General features: G+C 36.6%; 1 protein-coding gene across 2 annotated transcripts; it reads left to right on the forward strand.

The window, feature by feature from the left end:
• The first annotated feature begins 834 nt into the window (after positions 1 to 834).
• fam49ba (family with sequence similarity 49 member Ba) lies at positions 835 to 25,550 on the forward strand. Of its 2 annotated transcripts, none has more exons than XM_051872888.1 (11): positions 835 to 1,019; positions 13,847 to 13,936; positions 15,453 to 15,574; positions 15,714 to 15,819; positions 17,939 to 18,075; positions 20,775 to 20,852; positions 21,632 to 21,748; positions 22,002 to 22,081; positions 22,183 to 22,309; positions 24,915 to 24,985; positions 25,126 to 25,550. In XM_051872888.1, exons 2-11 carry the CDS (start codon positions 13,864 to 13,866, stop codon positions 25,190 to 25,192), a joined length of 978 nt encoding a protein of 325 aa, XP_051728848.1. In that variant the 5' UTR covers positions 835 to 1,019; positions 13,847 to 13,863; the 3' UTR covers positions 25,193 to 25,550. The 2 variants fall into 2 exon arrangements, with proteins under 2 accessions (XP_051728848.1, XP_051728857.1); XM_051872897.1 differs by lacking the exon at positions 835 to 1,019 and adding an exon at positions 1,088 to 1,108.
• Positions 25,551 to 26,329: the final 779 nt, after the last annotated feature.

Genomic DNA, 26,329 nt, shown 5'->3' on the forward strand with positions numbered 1-26,329 from the left:
CGAGTGGATTTCTGAGCTCGTGCGAGTGGAGGCGGGGCTAATTAGCATATTCATAGATCCGCGTATACTAAATAAAGTAAGAATGTAGAGTTACATTCAAGCTATTTTAAGGCATGAAGAATTTTTTTTACAGGAAAAACGTTCAAATAGTTTTAAGGGTTAAAATTATTGACTACATGGGGACTTTAAAATTGGGTTATTTTATATGCATAAGGGTCAAGTCTCGAAAAATGCTGACTTTCTGACTTATTTTCCTGATAAATTTCTGATTTTCTCTCAGATAAAAGCTCATGTTATTCATTAATAACTTTGAATGTGGTAGAAAACACTATGTGCACATTAGAACAGCCTCTTCTTTGAAGTACATTGTTGTATATGCTGAAAATCAGGTCTAATAGTCTAATAATTGTCTTTGATTCATTTTGTGTGTGTGTGTGTGTGTAGAGAGAGAGAGAGAAAGAGAGAACAACAGTATAGTGTCAAACAATATTATTAAATAAATATTTGAAGTCTTTCTCATGAATGTAAACCCAGGGCCAGGGGGGCACGTTAGTCACTATGCTTTAAAAAGGACCCATAACAAACAGCTCTACCCGTTACAGGTTATTACAGTGCAAAACAACTAGAGCATTTTCACTGCAATCAGCGCTCGCTGCTTTATTGATAATGCGAGCATTTTGTCGTATCGCTCGCGCTTGCAGAGCATGTCTGACTGAGGTCAAAAAATCATAAGTGAAAGCAAAATCGACCAAACTACATAGACAACACTACAGGCAAGCATAGCAAAACTAGTCTGCTTCCTTCCTCTCTCGAAATCAATTCCTTTTATAGATGTAGGCAGAGCCTCTTTAGCGCTCCCATAGTCGAGTCGAGCTCAACCTGCGCGTCAAACGCAACACTTCTGATTGGCCAATCCGGAAAATGTAGACACACGCCACATCTTCACAATGATCCGCTGAGCAGGGTGTTCTTCAGCGTTTCCCTATATTTACTTTTCACTTTATTGACTGGAAATTGAGGTAAGAATCATGGATTTAAGATGCAATACATTTCCACTATGCAACCTGACACAAGGCGCGAGAGTATGTTTGTTTCCTTCAGCACACAGGTGAGATGAGAGGCTACAAAAGACAACCTGAGTGTAGGCTACAGTCACTGAAACTAAAGGGAAAGAAAGTTCAGTCATAGTCCTACTTTAAATTCAAGTTTAAAGATTTTAAACAAATAATATCAAGCTTTTACATTACTTTACAAAGTCTGTACGATACCAAAGCGTTAGTTCACATTTCACTTGACTTTTGAGGTGTGTATTCTTTGTAATGGACGGTGATTACTGATATAAGGCTTTGGCGTTATATTTTGTGCCTGTATTGTGTATTACTTGTATTATAAGTATTTATCTGCTGCTGAGGAGAAAAAGAGTGAATTTTATGATAAAAACCGAGACTTATGAACAAAAGCAGTGGTGCGAGTTTTCAGACTTCCTCTGTGTTCAAATAGATCATGCCACTTCCTGATTTTGTTTATTCAAAACACGCATTTCAATGCACATCAAGTTCCTATATTTTCACTGTCATAGAGCTAGGTTCAAATCTAGATTATTCGATGAACGGAGATAAGCAATTGCAAAATAAACGGTTGTGTTAATAATTTTATAATAATAAAAATGTTAATATGACATTTTCGCGGGTCATTTAAAGTAAACAGGGTTCTTCACGCTTTTTTAAGCCAATAAATTACTTTACTTGGACCTTTCTAGATATTTCTGATTAGTGAATAAGAGTCATTTTCATTCAAGCCAATTCATTAATGAAGCATTCAGACCATTTTGTGAACTGGTTTAAACGATTCATTGAAGTAAGCAAGTTTTACTGTAAGCATGCTCTACATAATAGAAATATCTAGCTGATGTAATAATTTAGTAGATAGGCCAATAATTGTTTTAAATCCCCTTCTTTTTTTTACAGGTACATGTTCACATAGGTAGCTTATGTATTTAATGTATTTTTTTTGCATAAAATAATAAAGTATTTTCTTTCTCAGGTGAGGAATGCATAGTAATTTACATTTATTTTTATTTATTACTCATTATTGTGTCACAAGCAAAAATAATTAAAAGACATTTCTGGATATTGGTTATCAGACACTAAACATAATCTGTGTAATTAAAAAAACAATAGTGGGCAATTACTTTATTTTAGAGCACAGTATAACTAGAAAAATATATATTAACTATACAAAGTTTACATGACTTTTAAGATTTTATCAATTTTATTACATTTTCCAGTCCTAGAAAACAAAAATGTAAAATTCTTTGATATTCTCATGTTTGCATAATCATAGGGACCCTTAATAAGTCCATAGAAACTACTTTTTGCATGTAAGCAAATATCTTTTTTGTGTTTGTTGTTCATGTATGCATTCATTAGCTCATTTGTTCAATGCTATTGTCCTCCTCCACAGGAAGTGTTTGTGATGTGCAAGGCCACAGGTTTTAATTAAGAACATGAACTATAAATACTGACACAGCAATTCACTATGACCTCCAGACTAGTGGTTAGCATTAAAACACCAAGACATGTGCAGATGTCCAGACTAGGTTATGGCAGGTGTTACTACATTAACATAATTTATAAAAGCATATTATAAACGAGATTCCATATATTAACATGTGTTACATGTGAATATTTAAACTTATAACAATAATATGTAAAAGGGGATAAGATCACACACTGATCATTGTAATTATTACCTAAAAGCTAATACTGATAGACACAAATATATTCATATCAGCTCTTTGGTAGGTTGTTTTTTCCAGATGATAATTTGTAAACAGCAGTTTTGCAGCAATGACACCTGCACAGCTCTAATCACTGTAAGATGCTAGTCAATAGCATCTGCTCTCTGCGATCAGCTACTTTGTGATGTTGTGCTGGGAGATGTCATGCTGTGATTGTGCTTCTGGAATTAGTGGAGCATTCTTGTACTGCAGGGTTTGTCTAGTCGCACTTTACATGGCCTTAAGGCATGTGTGACTAACTGACGCCCTTCACAGGTTAGCCTTGTCTAGCAAGGTTTTTTTTTATTTCATGCAGCATCTAAAAAAAATCAAAAAGAGGTCTATATTGTTTCTATATCTTTTAAAGGGTTAGTTCACCCAAAAATGAAATTTCGGTCAATAATTACTCACCCTCGTGTCGTTCCAAACCCGTAAGTCCTTTGTTCCGAAGAACACAAATATTTTTGATGAAATCCGAGAGTTCTCTGTATACAGCAACGTCATAACCAATTTCAAGGCCCAGAAAGGTAGTAAAGACATTGTTAAAATAGTCCATGTGACTACAGTGGGTATGAAGCGACGAGAATACGAGAATACAAAACAAAAATAACAACTTTATTCAATAATTTCTTTTCTTCCCTGTCATTCTCCTACGCTGTTTATGTTGTAAACACAGTGCAGCGCTTCCAGGTTCTACGACAGAATGCCGGCTCATTATTGGCCGGCTTCTGCATCAGCATCACACGCATGCGTTGTGCTGCTCACGTGATCAGCGTCGGCTAATACCGAGTTGGCGTTCTGATGTAGAGCTGGGTGTGTTTACAACATGAACAGCGTAGGACAATGGCAGGGAAGAGAAGAAAGTGTCACATAGACTATTTTAACGATGTCTTTAGTACCTTTCTGGACCTTGAAAGTGGTTGTTAAATTGTGGTCTATGGAGGAGTGAGGTACCTCTCGGATTTCATCAAAAATATCTGAATTTGTGTTCCGAAGATGAACAAAGGTTTTATGGGTTTGGAACGACATGAGGGTGAGTAATTAATGACAATTTTCATTTTTGGGTGAACTAACCCTTTTAATATTTTTCTTTTGTATTGAAGTACATGCAGAAACTGTATGTTAAATAACAAGATGTGTTGAGTGTTTGCATATTGACATGGGTGACTGATTACATGTTTACAGTGAGCTTATACTATCTTGTGAGCTTATACTAGCTAGCTTTTTGAGTTTGAGAAGTATTGTGAAGGTGGTAACCCTTTTTAATGTTGGTTCAGTTTCCTGGTTATGCTTTGTGGTAGGACAGGCTCGCTTTATCTGTCTTCACAGTCAAACAATTCAACAGAAAGTTGACACCTTTTTGTGGTTGAACTCTCTTTAAAAATGCTTTAGCACATTTCTATACTGTACTGTAATGGCTGCACCAAATACATTCGCATGGCCAGCTTATTTTCATTGCTGTTCTAAGATGAACAACAACAAAAAATAGCATAGCAAAATTGGAAAATCTTATTCTTTTCATTTTCATCAAATATTATTCAGGCATTCGACTTTATTTCTTACATACAGCATCACATTTGAAATAGTGTCTGTTCCCTCAGGCCGTGCTGTGGTAAAAGTGCAAAAATGATGTTTAGACGCTGTCTAAAAACAGCATGTGTATTTTTCAGCAGTACATGCACAAAAAAAAAAAAAAAGCACAGAAGAGAACAGAAACACCTGTGCTGTCATGCCAAGGGAAGCGTGTTCTTACAGGCCCGATAGTTGCGGCTCACATTAGGATTCTCGTGTTCCTGCCTGTGGCATTTTTCCATGCTGCTTGGTTTTTTGTTTTTTTCTTTGGAAGAGGTATAGAGAAGTGAATCCAGCATTTTAGTAGCATGCAGAAGTTATGTTAGTGAGTGCAAGAAAGCATTTGAGAGAGGAAGAACATGTTAATGATGGCAGGATAACTCCAGGATTTTTTTAAAAAAAGGTGGTTTGTTCCAGTTTTGTCTTTCCATCGAGTCTGTCAAATAGTGTCAATTTCATGAATCTTGGATTCAATTAGAACATTTTTCTTTTATATTGATAAACTAAACTGACACAATGCAGTTTCTCATTTAACATCATTACAGGGTCCTTTAAAAAGTCTTAAATAAAGTTTTCCTAATAAAAGGCCTTAAAAGTATTAAATTGTCTTAAATTCAGATTCGATGGGTCTTAAATATTTTTCGTCACATTACCGCAAAAAATTCTCTGGTCTGACGGGCCCAATGACTGTTCACAATTGTTGGACATACTGAAGAAGGTGTTTTGTTTTTTTCCCGCGGTAGTTACTGCCTCGTTAGAGAGAATTGAGGTACCAGAGTACAAGTCGGGTAAATGAAAGTTTAATAAAAAATGGTTCAAGAACAATGAGTCCACCCGATTTCATTCCTAAATGACAACGTTTCGCCTGTCTGTTAAACTTTTGACAAAATAACACCGGAACTTTCGAACATTCAACATTCAGAAAGAGCAGTTGTCTTGTATAGGTATGAAACAGCTTCACAAACAGTCTTTTCAACCACACAGTATTGTTATTTCTGTGTTACAAATATTCATATTATCATAGAAAAATGGGATAAAAGTGTATAGTTTGGTTATAAACACTGATTTCTATGTAAGGAATCAAAATAGAGTGAATCACTTTTCGAAAGTAACATGGCGCTTCAAATAATGATTGTATCAATTACATCGTTACGTCACCAGGTGGCGACAAGTGACTGTTAAAAAATGTATTTGGCATTGAATCATTTATTCAAGAGATTCGTTCAAAAAACGCATTTTCATTCAGTAATGAAACAATAAAGTAAATAAGCAAGTCATTGAATCATTCATTCATTCATTAAAAAAAAATCATTCACATTTATTAAAGGTGTTATTAAAAAGATCTTAAGGCCGTGTGTCTTTCCAATTGTTTCAATGGGAGCGCCGCGTTTTTTAAGCGCCAGGAGGCACTCTGCATTTTTTACCGGTCGTCTTGAGTTGAAAGAATGTTCAACCAAAGCCACTGAAAGGCAAGCCTGCAGCCTTTAGCCAAAAAAGCGTAACGGCTAATGCTAAGGCTCTGGCTGCGGTGGTACGCAGGGAAGGAGTTTTGAATGGCGGGCAAAGATGTCACAATAGGCTGAGAGGGGCCGCACGTGATTAAGTTAGCCGTTACGCTCTGGTTCCACTTTGAGTAAAACCAAAGACTATAGAATAACACAAGACGCGTCAACTCACTGTATTGTTTTGAATGGGAGAAAGTGCAACAGGCAATATGGCAGAATAAGTCCTGCCTTCTAAATAAGAGCCAATCGCCAATTGGTAAAGACATCGCGTCACTGCAGCAGCTGTTAGAAGCTCCGGTTTCTATAGAAACAGTCAGACGCGCGCCTCCGAAATGAGGCACAAGAGACGCGCATTTAGGACTGCGCATGCGCATTAGCTTGATCCAGCCTGAAAAATAGCATTTTTTATCATGATTCGAGCGTTTAGAAACAAAATTTATGAGACAGTTGTTGTCAGATTTCATTGGTGACTTCAAATATGAAATGTAATCGAAAGCTTGGCAAACAGCTTTGGAGAATTTGATGTTTCCCCATTCAAAGAGATGGGAGCTGCACTTAGATGGCCGAGAGGCGTTTCAAAGATGGCCGCCGAGTGAAATGACTTGTCTTAAAGGGACTTGGGTAAAACGCTGCGCGCCTCATCACTGTCACTTTTTAGTCAGCCGTCCAATCAGAGTGGAGGAGAGGCGGGACAAATACAACACCGACCAACTGTCACAACATTCTTTCTGTACAACGACATCAACAAGCAGAGAACAGAACAAAATGGATGAGAAATTAATATTGCTGGTCTCCGAACATACATAGCAAGTACTCTACATTGTGTCGACATTTTTAGTCTAAAACAAATTACCTGCAAAATCAGTTACAAGTAACAGTGCCGCGGATATTCCGTATCATAGCAACAAAGCGTCTCAACTGAAAAAAACGCTGTGCTGCTGAAGCGCTCTCGAGCGCTCACAGATAGGCATTTTAAACAGAGCGCCTAGCGTTTTCAGATGACTAAAAACGCTTTGGTGGACACACGGCCTAAAGGTCTTTGCACACTGAAGTCTTAAATTTAACTTGTTCATATCTGTATACACCCTGCATGAGGCAAACTGTCCCTCATCTTAGTTAAGGAGGAAAATATTGGGGCCTGTGAGATAACTAAATAAATAACAACATAACTAAATAACAAGCAAATGGATAGCCTACACATTAGAGTTTCAATCTATCTAGAAGATTTAACAGAATTAAATGTATAGAAGATAAATATCTGTATCAAATATTATTCCCTACATGAATCTTCTGACTGACCAACACAAACTTTTTCATGTTTTGGAGAATTGGTGTCTAATTTGTATTCGTACCTTTTCGTACAATCTGCTTGCGCCCCACTGGCGGTTGTTTAGGGATGGGGTTGGGCTGTTCAAATTCATACATTACAAAATTGCCACCTCGTAAAATAGTGAAGTTTTGGGGTTGAACTCACCCTGGAGTTGACAAGGGATTGTGACTGCCTTCCCCTGTGAGATTTAATGATAAATGCAGTGGCATAACTTTGTTTTAAAAAGTGGGCGGGACAGGAAAGTGTGTGTATCATTACGATAATAAATGCACAAAATTTATTGACATAGACCTCATGTTTAATATGATAGTTTCGTCCTTACATCTACTATAATACAATGTATAGTTAGTCTCGAAAGTATTTACATTAGTCAGTAAATACATAAATCCGTGTCTTACATTAGATTGTCCTAATGGACAAGAGGTAGAACTTTTGTTCAGCATGCTAGAGGTTCTGGGTTCTAATCCGCCTTTCTGTTATTTATTTTATTTGTTTCTCATTAAAACCAAAGATGTTCATCAGTGATTGTTTATCAAGAGCAGAGACACGTTTATGTGCATTTTGTTTGTGATTTCACTGGAACGAATAGAGTCTGCGGCTGCAACATCGATAGATTGAAGCGCTCGTCCCTGTGAAGACTGCGCACTGTGCACGAGCGCAAAGAGAAAACTGTTGCGCCACTGATAACAGCGACAACGAGCACTCAGCGTGATTTCAAAAACGACACATCCCAGCGCCAGATCGCCTATTATTTAACACAAACGAACGAATTGTTAATAAACTAGAGATGTTGCTTTTGTATTAGTATACATCCGTGCCGCGAGATGTTTCAAAAAGTGGTGGGGACAATATCGACCCTGGCAAAAAGTGGTGGGGACATGTCACACCTGTCCTACCCGTAAATTACGCCTATGGATAAATGTAATCTATAAATGACCCAAAGCTGAAAACTCAAAGTATAAGTGCAAAAATTCACAGCAAACTAACTATGATGCAGAAAGAAACTGCTAGCCAGTGTCACTTAATGCTGCTTTGGTGTTGTTTGATACCAGAGGTGTCAAACCATATTTTCTGCATCTTTTTCTGCATCTGCATTTGCACCCCTTAAAAAAGAGGAAGGCACTCATTTAAATTAAAATATAAAAAAAGGCTTGGTTTGGTCAGAGCCATGGCTTGGTTGTTAAAGAAATTCAGGCACTTTTTTTATTTTATATATAACATATTTGATAAAAAAAATAATATTGACATGGTTAATTTGTCGATAAGGTCAATAAAATGGTGCAATAAAGTAATTTCTTGTTCCTTCTAAAAAGGAAAACAATTAGAAATGTAGTAAGTGTTAGTCCTGCCTTAAAATTTTAGGTTTAGACAACTTGAAATGTGAAGTTGTATTAAGTGACAACGTAATATTTAAGTCACCTTAACATGTTAAATCTGGGAAAGTTATTCTAAAGTTGTATTTTAAGTTGTGATAGCTAATTTGCAGCAATAATTTTTACAGTAGTTTCTAAACAATTAAAGTAATCATCAGTATTAAGTCTATTAACATTTAGGCTTTAAGCCAGTGTGTTTTTGAAATTGAAAATTACATTGTATTTCTTTGATTTTTAATTCCACTTCCTTATATTCAACTCTCAGTGCATCCTGATTAAAACCAACTTCAGTTTAAGTTCAGTAATTAAATTTGAATTTACAGTTCATTCTCAATTGAATTGTAAATGGTGCACAACCCTGAATTAAAGTCAGAAGGGTATGGTGCTCATTTGTGTCATAGCAACTAATGTCCACCAGGAGGCAATAAAACCCTTCAATATCTAGTGTCTACACAGATACTGTAACCTTCCTATTATGAAGTAGATATGAAACAGAATTTCTATAGCTTTTTCAAGGTCAAATCAGCTTGACACATCATATCTTGATCCTAATGCCTGATCCTAAAGTGAAAACACAATATCATGTGATGGGTCATTAAGTTTTACATTTAAAGGTCATCATGAGTCTAGTGAATGTGAAATGTCAGTTCATTGACACTTTGTGTGTTTCAAAGAGAATGATGGGGAAGAGGGTGATTGCTGTGTTTGCATCTTTGGCTTGTGGGCAGACGGACTCAGTGTCTCTCACATCCATGAGCGCACAGGGGAGGAACAGAGGCGATTCGCGGGCTTCAAAGGTTTCGTTTTTAGGTTCATGTAAAGTTCAGCTGTGCTCCCAACACAAGTTAATCGGATCTAAATAATATCATCTGCTCTAAAGAAATATGGGCAATAACAGAAAAATCACCAGAAATATTGTCATAAATATTGTTTCATAGCAGAAAGATTCTTAACAAATGTGTCATGGCTAATGTACCAAATGTTTATTTGATCAAATCTGGGTGTCCTGTGGTATTTAGAGGGTCTAAATGAAGGGCACAGATGTCAGAATTTCCGTCATGCGGCGGAAGAAGGAGTGACCGCTCTGTCTCTCTGACTCATGGCTGACGCTTAGCCCTGTCACGGCTGGCCAGCCCTGCATGCTTGTGTCCATGTGTAGACTGTCTGTCTGTCCAGGACACGTGCCTGTGTCTCTCTTTCTCTCCTGGTGGTAGGAAATCAAGCTCTTGTGGGCTGACGTGTAATTCAGTAAAAGCAAATAATGGAAAACTTAACCTTTTACTGCTGATATATATAATATTATTTATTTAATTTTCATTATTATAATTTATATATTAATAATCTTGTCATTTATAATTTCCATATTATTTATAATTTTTGTATAATTTTTTATAATTTATTTTTATATAATTTATCATATAAATTTGTAAATAATTTATAATATAAACTTTTATATAATTTATAATTTCAATATTTTATATATATTTTATATATATATATATATATATATATATATATATATATATATATATATATATATATATGGGTCATTGACGAATAAGGTTTTTAAAAGTGTAAAAAAAAACATAATGGAGATATAATTAATTTTGAAGTTTTAAGTGTTAACAATGAGATTATGTGGTTTTTATAATCAATTAACACTGCTTTTGTCATTTTTTACAAGATGGACAAAATTTGTCACCAAAAAAGTAATTTGGTTTAACCAAAATTTCGGTTTTACCGAATGACACTTTTGGTTATACCGAATGACGATATTTTCAAACAATGCTAACAGGCTGATATCTAGCTAGCTAGCAAAAGGACAATCAAGCATTTTATATTTAGTACAAGTTTTAAAATATTACAACATTTTCCATGTTTTATAGCGGTTGTACCGAATGACCTGATGTTTCAGGACATGCGTATGAGCAAGTGAAAACATAAATTTTTCAGATAATTAAGAGAGAGTTAGTTACTTTGCTTCATGACCATGTGGTCCTTTGCAGATGTCTGAATGATGTCACATCCTGTCACATGATAATGACTGCATGACTTGATCCAAAATGGCTCCTTTATATTGGTTACTCCAAATGACATCAATGAAATTCATTTTTCCAGACATTCTTTCTCATAACAAAGCAATGACTTCTACACATAATTTTAATACCATTTTGCACTATGTTGATATATGATGATATAAAATCATGCCAGAATAAAAAATATATACATTTATTACATTTTAAGATATTTTAATCACAAATGAAATGGCTGTACTGGCCTTTGGACGGTTAAACCGAATGACCTTTTGACACTTCAAAATCTTTAAAATACCTTTATATGTAGCAAAATATAATTAAAACATTTTGGATTCAATAAAAGAGATCTAGTTGTACTACCCTACATACTTTGGATGTCATATCTTTGTTTTTTATTATTATTAAGGCCTTTGGACAAAAAAAATGACTCGTCACGTCATGGACCCATATATATATATATATATATAATATATATATACATATGTATATATGTATATATATATATATACGTTAAGCTTGTGGAGCGCATCACAAAAATTAATCAAAACCTCTTGCATGCATAGATTGTCTCTTCTTCTGCTCTTTTTCCTGTTGTGGCAGTTAGCAAACAGCATTGCATTACTGCACGCGTTCCCCTTCTGGATTGGAGTGTGGATCGCCTAAGACTGACTGTATTTGTCATCTGACTGTATGCACCGAACCGTGACGTCTGTACACGTACCATTACACACCTAAAAAAATAAATAGATATATATAATATAGTTATAAAAAATAAAAATAGAATATTTTATGTTTAATTATAAAATAGAATTTTCATTTATGTATTTATTACATTTATTATCATCATAATAAGTGACAGTAATGAAGACAGTGTTAGTGTTATTAGTTTCATTTGATATTTATATTAATATAACATACTGTATAATAAAATAAAAAAATGAAATAATTTAATTATAAATAGAATAGTGAATTGTCATTATATTTTATTACATAGTACGTCATATTACATTTATTATCATCACAATAAGTGTTTAATTAAATTTATAATTGAGGGGACAGACTCTGTGGCCAAAGGCGTGTGTATGATTGTTAGCCGTGTCTGCCGAGGGCAGCCTGCCATGTCTTGCTGTGCAGGGGTTAATGTTAACCCAGTGTGACGTGGCACCGGAGGAATCTGGGTCAAGAGGAGCGCTATCTGTGCTCTCTGCACTGCCGCAGCAGACCGCCTCACAGACTGCAGAGCCTCGCCTCCCCTCCACCCACATGACTTCCCTCAGCACACTCTGTCGTATAAAGCGGGAAAGGGGAGGAAAAGGGTGGGGTCGTATTCTTCTCCGGTTGGGAGGTAGTAGTAGTAGTAGAGGCGAAAGCACGTGGAGGCACACGCTGCCAAATGCTGCAGTGGGGAGGAACCGGCTCACTGCATTCACACCCATAATCTAAAGCACTCTCTCTCTCTCTCAGACCAGCAGAAACTGAGATAGCTACACATTCTGCTAATAGGATTTGGGATTCTACCCCTGCTCACTGAGATCATCACCCAATTTAAATTTGGAAGTATGATTGTACACTTCAGTGGTACTTGCCTCTTAAGTTTTGTAGTCATAATAAAAAAATCTTTTGCTGTTAGTAACACTGTTCAAATTCATTTTGTAAATAATTAAATAATGATGGTAATGATGGTAATGAAGAGAATGTTAGCTTTGATTTTATTCATGATTCATAAATATTTAATCGTATGAATTATGATATATAAAATGTTTTATATATTACTATAAAGTATTAGATTTAGATTTTGTGTGTATATATATATATATATATATATATATATAATTCTAAATATAAAATTATACAGAATATTCATAAACATTTATTATTATATTATCATTTATTAATTTTATTATGCAGTTTTTAAAAGCTTTTCAAGAACACCCCTTTTCTTGTAGTAAAAAGGTTTTGCTTAAATAGTTTGTCAAACTATAATTTGAATGTATCTTATGTAGAACTTAAATGACATTTGGAAACATTTAAGAAAGCTTGTGAGGTTTACTTTATCAAACTGTCCCACTTTCATGTCCAAATTAGTTTTCGGATCCCACGTCTCTTTTCCTAGTGCCGCACTCATGATTAATTTATTCAAGTTCTTTTAAGTCCTGTCGAGTACTCCTGCGTTCCGCTTCTATTGGCTGTCGGCACATTTTGGTTGAAAAATATTTTTAGGCTCCATGGAAACAGCAGAATGTTCGGTCTCCCTCCTTAGCCAATAGGATTGCAGGGTGTGTATGTTGTAGTTAAATGAGCGACCTCAGTTTAAATGGTACCACCCCCCCTCCCTCCCAATCTGAGGGGTGTAAAGCTGACAGGGGGCCTAGGCGGTTCAAGACAGCAGTGCTTATTTACTCCCTTTGGTTGCTTAAATCCCAAATGCCAGAAGAACATGAGTATGGCGAGATATAAAGACAGCACTCCCCCACTCACACTGCAGCATGCGCTGTAGGTCAGTGAGACACTGTAGTGACCCATTTACCTATTTTCAAGGTAGTTCGTTTAGAGGGGAAGCAAAGTCCTTCAAAGAAATAAACAAAGTTTCTTTTCATTTTGAACACAAAAGTCTGTCCTTGGGCTTTGAATGTGTTGACACGCTGTTTAACTCCGAGGTCTATCCGTTCCTCTTGAGGATCCTCTGTTGGTTTTTCGTGATGTTATTTAATCTGTTGTGCTCAGTGACTCGCTGTGGGAGCGCTGACTCAGAGCGGATGAATAAGAATGAGAGTGCGCTCTTTTCAGGGAACATATGATTCTTACAATGATATAGCCCTCAGCTCAAAGGGAGGGGGACTTCTGAGTGCCAATTTTGGACTATAGAGACACTTTGACTGCTAGAGGGCGACATGATCCTGCGGTAGGATCCACCCACGAGTGCTGCAGTCTTACTGCATTCTCAGCAGTAACCTGCAGTAACTGGGGTGTGGGTTCAGGAGGGTAATGCAGCAGCATTTGGGTCTCCCCTGATTTCTGCACTGCCCCGGGCAGATGTTCGCTGTCACGCTCATGTGTGTGGCCAGATGTTGCTGTCGTGAGCACAGGTGTCTCAGTTCTTCATGCAAATTGAGTCAACCTGAATGTGTTCTTGTATTGGAATGCAAATGGTGTATACAGTACAAATTCATTGACATTCAAAGTGCCATGAGCAAAAATCATCATTCAGAAAGCAGTTTTGCATCACTTTTTCTTTTTATCTTGTCTTTTAGGTCTCTGACAGGTCGGGATGGGGAATCTGATCAAGGTTCTCACACGGGATATTGACAACAATGGAGGGAACTTTTTCCTGGACTTTGAAAGTAAGTGTATATACCGTCACAAGTAGGGCCGGACGATATATCGTTTTAGCATTGATATTGCAATGTGCGCCTCTGCGATAGTCACGTCGTTGGGTGTGGGATGTCAAGTATAGGGATCGTAATTGATCCGTACAACGCATGTGATTCTCGGATTAATTGTAAAGTTAAACCATTGTAGAGCAAAAGTTTATCGTTTGCATGTGTTTTAGGTCCTGTCAGTTTAAACATTCAAGCGATTTTAAACCATACAAGCACAAGAAGATGCGAAAGAGGTACAATTCAAAACTTGCGCGCTGTTTTCTGTGCACACGTGCAGAGCATCACAGACAGTCACAGCACTTGAACACCAAATTCCCTTCTCTTCCACGTCTATTTGTGCTTGAACGGACACATACATGCAAAATCATGTCAAAATGCACATCTCGGTGAGTATTCTTGTAAACACAGACGCTTATGGCTTACGTGAACATAAACAATTGAGAAAGAAAATGGATGCGTATCATTGTTTTGGATCCATGTATTCGGTATTAAAGTGACAGCAGCCTAATATTTCTGCTGCTGTCTGTGTCATTATTGAGTTAGTTCACCCAAAAATGAAAATTATCCCATGGTTTACTCTCCCTCAAGCCATCCTAGGTATATATAACTATCTTCTTTCAGACGAACACAATCGGAGATATATTTAAAGATATCCTGGCTTTTCCAAGCTTTATAATGGTAATGAATGGGGGACACGATTTTGAAGCCCAAAAAAATGCCACAAAAAATCCCTCCATCCTAAAAATAATCCATATCCAGGGGATTCTGAAGTGAAGCAATGGGTTTTTCTAAGAAAATTATACATATTTGGAACTTTATAAAACTTAAATAGCTAGCTTTTTACAAAAACCCATCGCTTCACTTCAGAAGGCCTTTATTAACCTTTAAGGCCTTTATAATATATTTATAAAAAAAATATATATATATATATGTGTGTGTGTTAATATTTATTATTATAAATAATTAGTATTATTGATACTATGTTGATAATAATAGATTATAAATAACATTAATAATTATTAATATTACTAGTTACTGTTATTAACTTACCTGAACATAATTATTTATATTAAAAGTAATATTAAAAATATTACTTATAATAATGAAATTATTATTATTATTAAAATTATAATTACCATTACTAATATTACAACTATAGCTATTTATAAATAATTATAATAAAAATATTAATTATTATTATTAATATTATTAACTAGGTCTAATAAGATTTTATTGTTTATAACTAGATGTTTTATTGTAATTAATTTCTTGCATCAGCTACAATGGCTGTTTTGTTAAAATGGCGTTTGCTCTAATAGAAATAAAAACATCTTTCCAAAAACATATATATTGAATAACAAAAAATATAAATATATAGCTACAAATATTTAAGCTATAACGGTGCCCCACCCTAGATCCAGCCATAGATATGGATTGCAGTTCCAACAGCGATTCTGAGCTGATCTCTCCTCTGCAGATGCCAAGCCCACAGAAGCTGAGAGGAGAGTATGGGAGGAGGTCAATGAAGTGCTAACAGAGGCTGTGAGTGTACTACATGACCTGCAGTCATATAGCGGAGCAGGGGAAGCCATCAGACAGGCGAGTACATCTAGAATTTAGGTTCTTCAGACATCAGCCTATGCTCTGAGTTGTTTTTCATGACACAAACTCCTTTTAATTCTTTTGTCAACAATGTTGTCCCCAGCTGTGTTTAAGTGTGCGCATGTTGTCTCCTCAGGCCATACAGCATCCCAATGATGAGCGTGTGCAGGAGGGAGCGTGGGCCGCTGTGGTCCCGCTGGTTGGCAAACTAAAGAAGTTTTATGAGTTCTCACTAAAACTGGGTATGCCATTTTTCTCTTTTCTTTAATGTGCACACAGCACACAAAACTATAAATAATAACACATTCAGCTATTTTTACTAGAGGCACAGGTGCTAAATGAGAGGTCATTTTTAATGATCTACTCTCCCACAATTCCTCACAGGGATATATGGTCCACTGACCCATTTACCATGTACTGTAGTATTTGTATCTGCTTTAGACTGTTTTGATTTTCAGTGAGATGATTAGTTTTGAGGCTTGATTCATCAGTATGATCAGCAGCTGACAATAGTGAGATTATATGAGCCCAGGCATTACTAAACCATCCTTACTCTTACATCAGCTCATATCGCAAGCCATTCTTAATTAAACAGATGCAATCATAGAGCTGAAATCACCCTGCTGTCATATACGTATATGTGGACTGTGTGATATAATTAAGCAATGTCACATGAGCAAGACTGCTGTTGTACTGAATATAAGCAGTCTGTGGACTCGTACCCACAGCTAAATCAAAGCTAACTTAACTATTGTATATGTTTTTGAGTTTAAAATATTCCATAATATTCTTGTGAAATTTCTGTTCCGACTCAACGTATGTTCCCAGGGGATAGGCTATAAACCGAGCAGCAGTGCATCATAATTGGATTATCATGCTCTTTGGGCAAGGCTAGTTTCTTTCACCACATCTAGCAAAAACACAGCTCTCATCATCTCCGACAGTACACACATCTACTGTACCTTTAGTGACAAATCCAGCATCCTGGAAAGAAATACATTTTCCTCAAAAGTTTGAAATACAGTAAAAACTGTAATATTGTGAAATATTATTACAGTTTAAAATCACTATTTTCTGTTGAGTCCTTAAAGGGATGGTGAAACAGGATATTAAAAAATGAGATGAGGAGAAAAATTATATTTCAATGCATTTGTGAGATAACGCAAATGTTTTGCATATAATTTTTCCTCTCATCTCATTTTTTCCCTTCACCATATCCCCTTAAAGGGTTAGTTCACCTAAAAATGAAAATAATGTCATTAAGTACTCACCCTCATGTCGTTCTACACCTGTAAGATCTTCGTTCATCTTCCTGAACACAAATTAAGATATTTTTTGATGAAATCCAATGGCTCAGTGAGGCTTCTATTGCCAGCAATGTCACTGAACCAAAAACATAAGTTCATGTGACTACAGTGAATCAACCTTAATGTTATGAAGCAACGAGAATACTTTTTGTGCGGCAAAAAACAAAATAACGACTTTTAAACAATATCTAGTGATGGGCGATTTCAAAACACTGCTTTGAAGATTTACGAATCTTTTGTTTCGAATCAGTGGTTCAAAGCGCCAAAGTCACGTGATTTCAGTAAATGAGGCTTCGTTTACGCGATCCGAACCACTATTTTAATATGTATTTTATACAGTGTATTTTTTAAAATGTAATTTATTCCTGTGATGGCAAAGCTGAATTTTGCTCAAAAAACATGTCTTATTATAATCAATGTTGAAAAAGGTTGTGCTGCTTAATATTTTTGTGGAAACCATAATACATTTATTTTTCAGGATTCTTTGATGAATAGAAAGTTCAAATTAACAGCATTTATTTCAAATAGAACTCTTTTGTAACCTTATAAGTTTAGCTTCTGGGTTTGACTCCTATGGGACACACAAACTGATAAAACATACCTTGAAAGCACTGCAAATCTGACAAATGAACACATAAAACGTGGATGTTACATGGAAAATCACATATCATCTATTACACAGCAAACTATTTTGTTTTATAATCTTGTGTCTCAAAGCATCTGCTATGCTCCGTGAATAAATGTGCTGTCTGTTTGTGAGTTTGAGTGATCCGGAGGGGGGGTCTGATGTTTAGAAATGGGTCACGACCTAATTAAACATGACATGGCCCTTAATCACACATCAACACCAGCACTCTCTGGAGGAGAGGCTCTGGTGAAACATCAAAGGGTCAGACTGACCTAACATCTCTCTGTCAAATACACAGCTGTGTTCCTCTGCCAGACACACTATTTCTGTGTCTGTTTTTGTTCAAAATATGGAGACCATAACCCAGTATGTATACCTCTATGAGCATAAGGATTAACAGTTGTGTTTCTTCTGTGTCTCTTGTAGAAGACTCTCTTCAGGGCCTGCTGGAGTTCCTCACGAGCTCGCGCTGCAGCCCAACTCAGCATCTGGAGCAGGAGCAGGCGCTGGCACGGCAGTTCGCTGAGATTTTGCATTTCACGCTGCGCTTCGATGAGCTGAAGGTAACCAGGCAACCTCTGGTCACACCCACTCTGCACATGTTTCCAGTCTAATCCTCCTTGGAATCATCTCTATCCTGCAAAATCACAACAATTAGGTAGAATGAGAGGATGTGGAGCAAAGGTGTTGTTAGACCCTATTTAGTGAAGCATCCTGCCTTTCATCTCAGCCCCCCCAAAAATCTGCAATTAACACAGTTAACACCATTAAATATCTTTAAATTATATTTATACTTATTAATTTTTTAGACTTACAAATGACAAAACATCACAAGCAGTGATTATGCAATCTCTCTTCAAACTGTTGCATTTAAAACAGATCAAACTGAAATAGCAATAGATTTTTTTCTTCCATATTGTGATGTACATCCAAGTGCAACGGATTAATGAAAAAGAAAAAAATGTAGGGTGCGGTCTTGTTTCTATATATCGGTTTTTGATGGAGGTCTAAATGTGAGCTGTAAGACCCTGTTTACACCCATTATGTGTTTGTCGATCCGATCACAAGTGGACTACACTAAATACATTGTGTAAATGGGGTCTCAAAAACATTTTGAGCTTGTCTACTTTTTTAACTACTTCCAGAGTTAGTCGAAAACGCATTTGAACGGATTTGTTTCATAGTGTAGACGAGAGGTTGTCAACTCTGGCCCTCGAGGTCAACTTGCCAGCAGTCTTTAGTTCAAACACACCTGAACAAGCAAGCTCTTCAAGCTTACTAGAAAGTTATAGGCAGGTGTGTTTAATCAGGATTGGAGTTAAACTGCAGGAAAGTGGATCTCGAGGGCCAGAGTTTAAAACCCCTGGTGTAGACGCTCATGTGGTCGAATGCATTCAAATAACCACAAAAAAAAAGACTGCCTACTCTCCGCCTACTGACTTAATGCGTTAACGTTATGAGAAGCGCATAGCAAGGCAGGATTTAAACTTTGTTGGCAGAAGACTCAAGTTTGGTTTGAAGATGAAAAACGTACCAAGCACAATGTTCTCCCACCATTCCTGATTTCTAACACACACTCACCGCGTTCAACGTGGTCTTGCGGCTATCAGAGCAGAAACGAAAGCTGCTGCTCTCCGTATATTTTTTTGTCGTCTCCATATGTAAACTGCATGAGCTTATTTCCTCCATTAGATCGAAAGATCTGAAAAAACCCATACATTTACCCGCCCATAGATGAATTGTTCACAATAAGCTCAATAAAGTGTATTTAGAAAATAGATATGGTGAATTTTCGTTTCATGCCGATTTTAAAGTCACGATGAAGCGGAAGTAGCAACAAATCCTTTCTTCCGTATTGTGAAGTATATAGAGTGTAACAGATGGACCCTTTTATACTTTTTTAAAACTTTACTAGATTTGTGATGTTCATAACTGTGGAAATGCATCATCAGAATCTATGAAAAGGGTCCATTACTTAAAAAGAAAAAAATGTAGGGTGGAGTTTACACCTGGTATTAAGATGCGTTTTGGTCGATCGGATCACAAGTAGACAAGAGAGACACATACCTGTTTAAACCTGGTGTATAAATCCTTATCTTTTGTCCACTTTCGACCACTTCTGTCCTGATTTCTTCGAGGGGAGGGTCTACGGGCAGGAAAATATATGGACTTTTTCAGATCTTTCAATCTAATGGATGAAATTTACATATGAACATGCACTGAGATGACGGAAAAACACACGCAGCATCTTTTGTTTCTGCTCTGATAGCTGCAATACCATGCCAAATGCGGTGTGTTAGAAATCAGGAATGGTGAGAGAACATTGTGCTTGGTACATTTTTCATCTTCAAACCAAACTTGGGTTGTTTAAATCATGTCTGGCTAGCGTGCTTCCCGTGTTTACGCATTAGGTCAGTAGGTGGTCTTTAGTTGTTGTTTGAACACATTAGATCACATGAGAGTTTACACTACGAAAGCAATCCGGTCGAATGCGTTTTCGACTACCTCTGGAAAGGGTCAAAAGTAGAGAAGCTTAAAACGTTTTACACCCCACTTACACCTGTATTTAGCGTTGTCCACTTGTGATCCGATCGACCAAAACACATACATTAATACATTTCCAGGTGGAAACAGAGCCTTGGTTCTATGTATCGGTTGTTGATTGGATTTTGAGATGTGGCCGTTGCACTCAAAAATGGAGGCAGACACAAAATCTATAACATGCATTTCGGGTGAATTTTCATTTCATGCTAACTGTTATGTTAAAATTTATCATACAGTAAAGCTGCTTTATTTTTGAACCACAAAAAATCTCCTCAGTTTTCTGCTATATCACACATAATGCGATCGCTATAGAGAATCTGTATGATAGAATTTATTTGTAAGCCACTGAATTTTGTATCCAATTAGTTAACTTAATTTGCACATAAGTGATTCAGCTAATTAGTTGCACTATTGGAACAGAAAGTCCAGTTGCAACCAATTACTCACATTAATGGAAATCCATGCCTTCAAATGTGCCATAGAGAATCTGTTATTGTCTAGATTATTGCACTGATGAAGTCTGTCACCAGACCCAGCCGTGAATGAAATGGCCATATGCTCATTTATTTTAAAATTACTCACTTGAATTCATACATTCACAGTAAAATGAAAAATGCATGAATGCTGTGTTTACATGTTTCCCATTCCCGTATTCAGCAGAAATGCAATTTTCATCTGCCAGTTCTGCATTTTAAATGCTCATCTGCTCTCTCGCCAGATGACCAACCCCGCCATCCAGAATGACTTCAGCTACTACAGAAGGACCTTAAGCCGCATGCGTATCATCAACCAAACAGTGAGTAAACCTGCTCTGTATGGAAATATGCCTCATTATCATATGGTTTATGTTTTAGTAATACTCCGTTCCCCCGTGTCCCAGGGGTTAATGGGAGCTCTTCTGCTCTCTAATGGTCTGAATCATTAGGTGGCAGAGCAGCACAAGATCCTGACTCAGGGAAACATGAGATTTCGCATTCATCTCATTCTCTCCATCTTTTCCTGCTTTTTATTTTGTTCGTCTTCCTCCCGTACGCCCGTTTTTATCTTTTAGCTGACACAAGACTGAAGTGCGCTCGCTTAACGTTGAGATGGTAAAGTGCGCTAACGACTTCAGTCTCATTAGCGTGTGCTGTATCATCAGGGAGCGGCTCAGCAGGGGTTGACACAGAGGATCGTTGACCTTGCCTCGCCAATTAAAAGCACTCTCTGTGAGGAATAATTACGACAGCCACTTTCATCTCATGAAACATGAGCTCAGCTGTGGAAGAGCACGTATTAGGAATTCTGGACATGTCTGCAGTCTGTGGATTTAAGCAGGATTTACATTCAGTTTTTAGCATACAGTAATGAATGAAATGTATCAAGTCAGCTAAAATGCATTTTCAGTGCACCAGAATGCCCAATTTCCACATCCATTTCCATGATTAACTACTTAAGTAAAGCTGACCAAGGAAAAGCGCATCCATAACCTCCAAAAAGCCCATTGCCTTAACTGACCCCTTTAGTTTAAATCTTCAAAAGTATGGATTTTTCACATTTAGATACTAAAAAATCTCATGTATGTTCTTTCTGCAGGCAGAAGAGCATAACGAGGTTGACAACGAACTGGCCAATCGCATGTCTCTCTTCTACGCCAATGCCACGCCCATGCTGAAAACGTTAAGCGATGCCACAACCAAATTTGTATCAAAGGTAGGTGGTTGTAAAACTGTTGATTATAACATGTCTTACACAACTCAGACCACTCAAATGGATGTAAACTAAATTGACAAACAAGTCCAGATGCTCATGAATAAATTCTACTTAATTATTCTCAGAAAATGCATAATATACTTCAGTAAAACATCCATGCAAGAATGTTTCTCATTCACTTTCACTTACAAATCACTGTTTTCTCATTACAAACCATCGTAACCAACACCTTTTGCGCTCTCTATCTGATCAGCATGCAGAACTACCCGTAGAGAACACAACAGATTGTCTGAGTACGATGGCAAGTGTGTGTAAAGTCATGTTAGAGACACCGTAAGTTAAAACATTTGTGTTTAATCATTGTGCTTGTTTCTTCTGTAGCAGGCTGTAACTTTAATTCATTCCTTGTCTGTGTGTGTGTGTGTATTGATCAGGGAGTACCGCACTCGTTTCGCCAGTGAAGACACAGTGTTATTCTGTCTGCGTGTGATGGTGGGGGTGATCATCCTATACGACTATGTCCATCCAGCTGGAGCTTTCGTAAAGTCCTCCAAAATTGATGTATGATTTTTTTTTTTTCAGCTTTCTGATTTAATTTAAAGGGATAGTTCACCCAAAAATTATCCCATGATTTACTCACCCTCAAGCCATCCTAGGTGTATATGACGATCTTCTTTCAGACAAACACAATCGGAGATGTATTTAAAAATATCCTGGTTCTACCAAGCTTTATAATGGTATTGAATGGGGGCGCGATTTTGCAGCCCAAAAAAACGCATCCATCCATCATAAATATAATCCATACGGCTCCAGGGGGTTAATAAAGACCTTCTGAAGCAAAGGAATGGGTTTTTGTAAGAAAATATCCATATGCAAGAAAAAAACAAAAACACGCTACTCTTTGAAAACAGCATTTGTTTTTACTGTCGAAAAGACTATTAGACTTTTAAAATAATGTTTGATTGGTAATACTTTACAATAAGGTTCATTAGTTAACATTAGTTAGATACATTAGTTAACATGAACCATTAATGAACTGCACTTCTACAGCATTTATTACTCTCTGTTGAGGAATACATTATTAAAATCTTGTTAATATTAGTTAATGCACTGTGAACTAACATGAACAAACAATGAACAACTGGATTTTCATTAGCTAACGTTAACAAAGATTAACAAATGTATTGTTCATAGTTAGTTAATATATTAACTAATGTTTAACTAATGAACCTTATTGTAAAGTGTTACCATTTGATTTAATGTTTTTATTAGTGATGCACCGATTTTGATTTTTTTTTTATGGCCAATTCCAGTTTTTTTTGGTGCAAATTTGATACTGGTTGCCTTTTTTTTTTCTTTAAGTAAATTTATTTGTTCTATACCAGGCCAAACTGGCTTTAAACAAAAAATATATATATAGCCATTTAGTATACAGGCACCACTGCATTTTGAGCATGAGCAGTTGTTTTTGAATTAGATTGTATAATTTCAAGATTTATATAAAAACAGCATGGTCTGACTTTATAGTTTTGTGAAATTATGCTACATAAGACACCTGCACAAAACAAAAACAGCAGACGAACATTCAGTCTGAATGACAATGCAAATTCACTCTCTAACAGTAGGTGGCGCTTTTGGAACAGCAGCGATATAGCGTTTCCTTGGTTACCACTGTACACAAAGCAGTGCTGCGCTTCAATGTTTATATTTTTCTTCCTGTATTTCACAAACAGTAAGCTTGGCCTGGTACAGTATTTGCTCTGCTGGCGCGTCTGTGTTCTTCTCTTTGTGTCCGTATTCATCATGTGGCTGTGTTAACGTCCTGTTTACAGACTTCGTAATATTTTCAAATGACAGTTTGGGAAATGATTGCAAAGCAGTTTTTTTGCAAGTCCAGAATAGATATTGGCCAAAATAAAACTAATAACCGTTCGGATTTACAGCCGGTGGACCATGCATAACAGTTTTTTTATTATTGTTCAAATCATCCCCAGGGCCGGACTGGACACATCTGTGGGCCGTATCTTTGACACATACGTAATACATAATTAGCTTCCGGCAGACAGCCGTACGCATTGATAAAACAAGAAATTTTAAAGAGATGTCGGAGGATTTCAATATAAGAGAAGAGGAGCTTGAGTTTGTTGCACAGCCCTATTTGTTTAATCTGCGATAGGTGTCTACGCTTATGATACTCCTACACCCTTCATCGCGTCAGGGGTTACTCTTGTGGTGCAAGTCGACTTGCGCAATATGAGTACGGTCGTCTGCCGGAAGCTAGTTATTTTAGTTTATAAAGTTTTAAAAATGGATATTTTTCTGACAAAATCCCATTGCTTCGCTTCAGAATGCATTTATTAACCCCCTGGAGCCATATAAATTATTTTTATAATGGATGGATGCACTTTTTTGGGCTGCAAAATCACACCCCCCACATTCACTACCATTATAAAGCTTGGAAGAGCCAGCATATTTTTACATATATCTCTGATTGTGTTCGTCTTGAAAGAAGAAAGTTATATATCGAGTGAATCATGGGATACTTTTTTTGTGTGTGAACTATCCCTTTAAATGTGTTAATAAATTAATCAGCATAATGAAATGAAGTTAAATTAAGTCAAATTTTTTAAAATCTGATTTTACTTTTGTAAAGAGTTTAATTAGGGCTGTCAATTTAACACACAATGTTAAAAAACATGTTAAAATGCATGCATTTGATCACCAAGTAAGCATTTATATCAGTAATTACTGATTAAATGCAACATATTAAACTAAATAGTAACACTTTACAAAAAGGTCTCATTTGTTAACATTAATTAATGTATTAACTAACATGAACTAACAATGAGCAATACATTTGTTACTGTATTTATTAATCTTTGTTAACATTAGCTTCTGTTCATTGTTGGTTCATGTTAGTTCAAAAGTTGTATTTGTTAACATTAGTTAATGTATTAGTAAATGTTGAAATTAACATTAACTAAGATTAATAAATGCTGTAGAAGTATTGTTCAGTCAAATATTAGTTAACCTAGACTTGAAACAAATGAAACCTTATTGTAAAGTGTTACCAACTAAATTACTAAACTAATGTGCTAAATAGACCACCCTAATTAAAAGCAAACTATATACAAATACATCATGTTATTGTCTTTTTATGAAACAGATGAAAGGATGCATTAAGGTTCTGCGATATCAGCCGCCCAACAGTGTGGAGGGACTTCTCAATGCCCTCAGGTCTGTGAGCTTTATCTTAAAAAAACTCTTACAGCTTTATACCTTACATAATTGTTGATAAACATCCATATGAGACTTTGTTTCTGCTGAAAACCATGTGGTGTGTGCAATGATTTTCGGTGTTCTCTCTTGACTCACAGGTACACAACAAAACATTTGAATGATGAGACTACCTCCAAGCAAATCAAAAACATGTTACAAGCTTGACTGTGTCTGCCAAAAGTATTACATCTCAAATACATTGGATGAGACGCTTCAGCAGTTTCAGTAATACAATGAGAATAGCCATGTATTTTGTGGCAGCTACTGTTATCAGTCTAATTTTACTGTTGTAGTTTTGTTGTTTTTGTTTTTTTACAAATCTTTTACTGTTAGACTTTGTCATGTGTGGCCTTTAGATTTCAAACACGCTTCTTTGTTGTGTTGGCCGTCCAACAACGATGAGCTTAGTTCAATCCCTTCCCATGTTTCCTCCGGTTGACATTTCGCTTTTTTTAATGACACAATTTACTGTGATTTTTATTAACATGACTCCTTTGAACTGAATAAAGCTATTTTAATCAAATGAACTGTGAATGCCTGACAGCTCTTACAGGCAGGGCTCCTTTGAAACTGGAAACACTGTACTCTCACCACTTTACAACGTACAAAATAATTCATTCAAAACCCACATCCTTTTGCCTAACAGAGTTCAGGATTATTCATCTCTCCTAACAGTGTCTACTCCAGCACGTCATTGTGTAATAATGTCCATTCCAGGCTTTTTTTTTTCTTTTTCTTTGGAGACAGAAATAAATGAAAATGTGGTTGAAATTCAGCCCCTATTATGAGTTAGCATCTTTTCCACTTTCTCCTAAAAACCAAAACCAGAATGTTAAGAAATTCCAGGCTGTCCATTTGATGGTCAGCTGGATTCATCAGAATGGGGAAGGAGAATGAGATTCCCACATCATCCAGCCCAAGAAGTGGGAGTTTGTTCTACAGAAGTATGAGTTATACTTTCTCCGCTCCAGCGCTCTGCGGAGTATTTGATCTCGCCCCCTCTGGGAATGCGCTCCATCTGCATGGAATACCCTTCCCAGTTTGTATTACCATCCTATCTATGACCTCTTCCTTGTTTTTCTCTCACTCATGGACTCGCACACACGGTTTCCTCCTGTTTGTCTGGTTGCTCAGCGTGTGTCATCAACAGGCTCATAATTTCCCCACTGCGGAGTGTATGATTCTTGCCCCCGCTGTCCTCTCTCCTAGTCGGAAGCACACTGTTTTTTTTAAATGGTTTTCCTGATGAGCTTGGACACTTTTCCCAGGAGGCTAGTGTGGGGCCAAATTCTTTTCTATTCA

This window comes from Ctenopharyngodon idella, chromosome 2 (genome assembly GCF_019924925.1).
Source record: "Ctenopharyngodon idella isolate HZGC_01 chromosome 2, HZGC01, whole genome shotgun sequence".
NCBI lineage: Eukaryota > Metazoa > Chordata > Actinopteri > Cypriniformes > Xenocyprididae > Ctenopharyngodon > Ctenopharyngodon idella.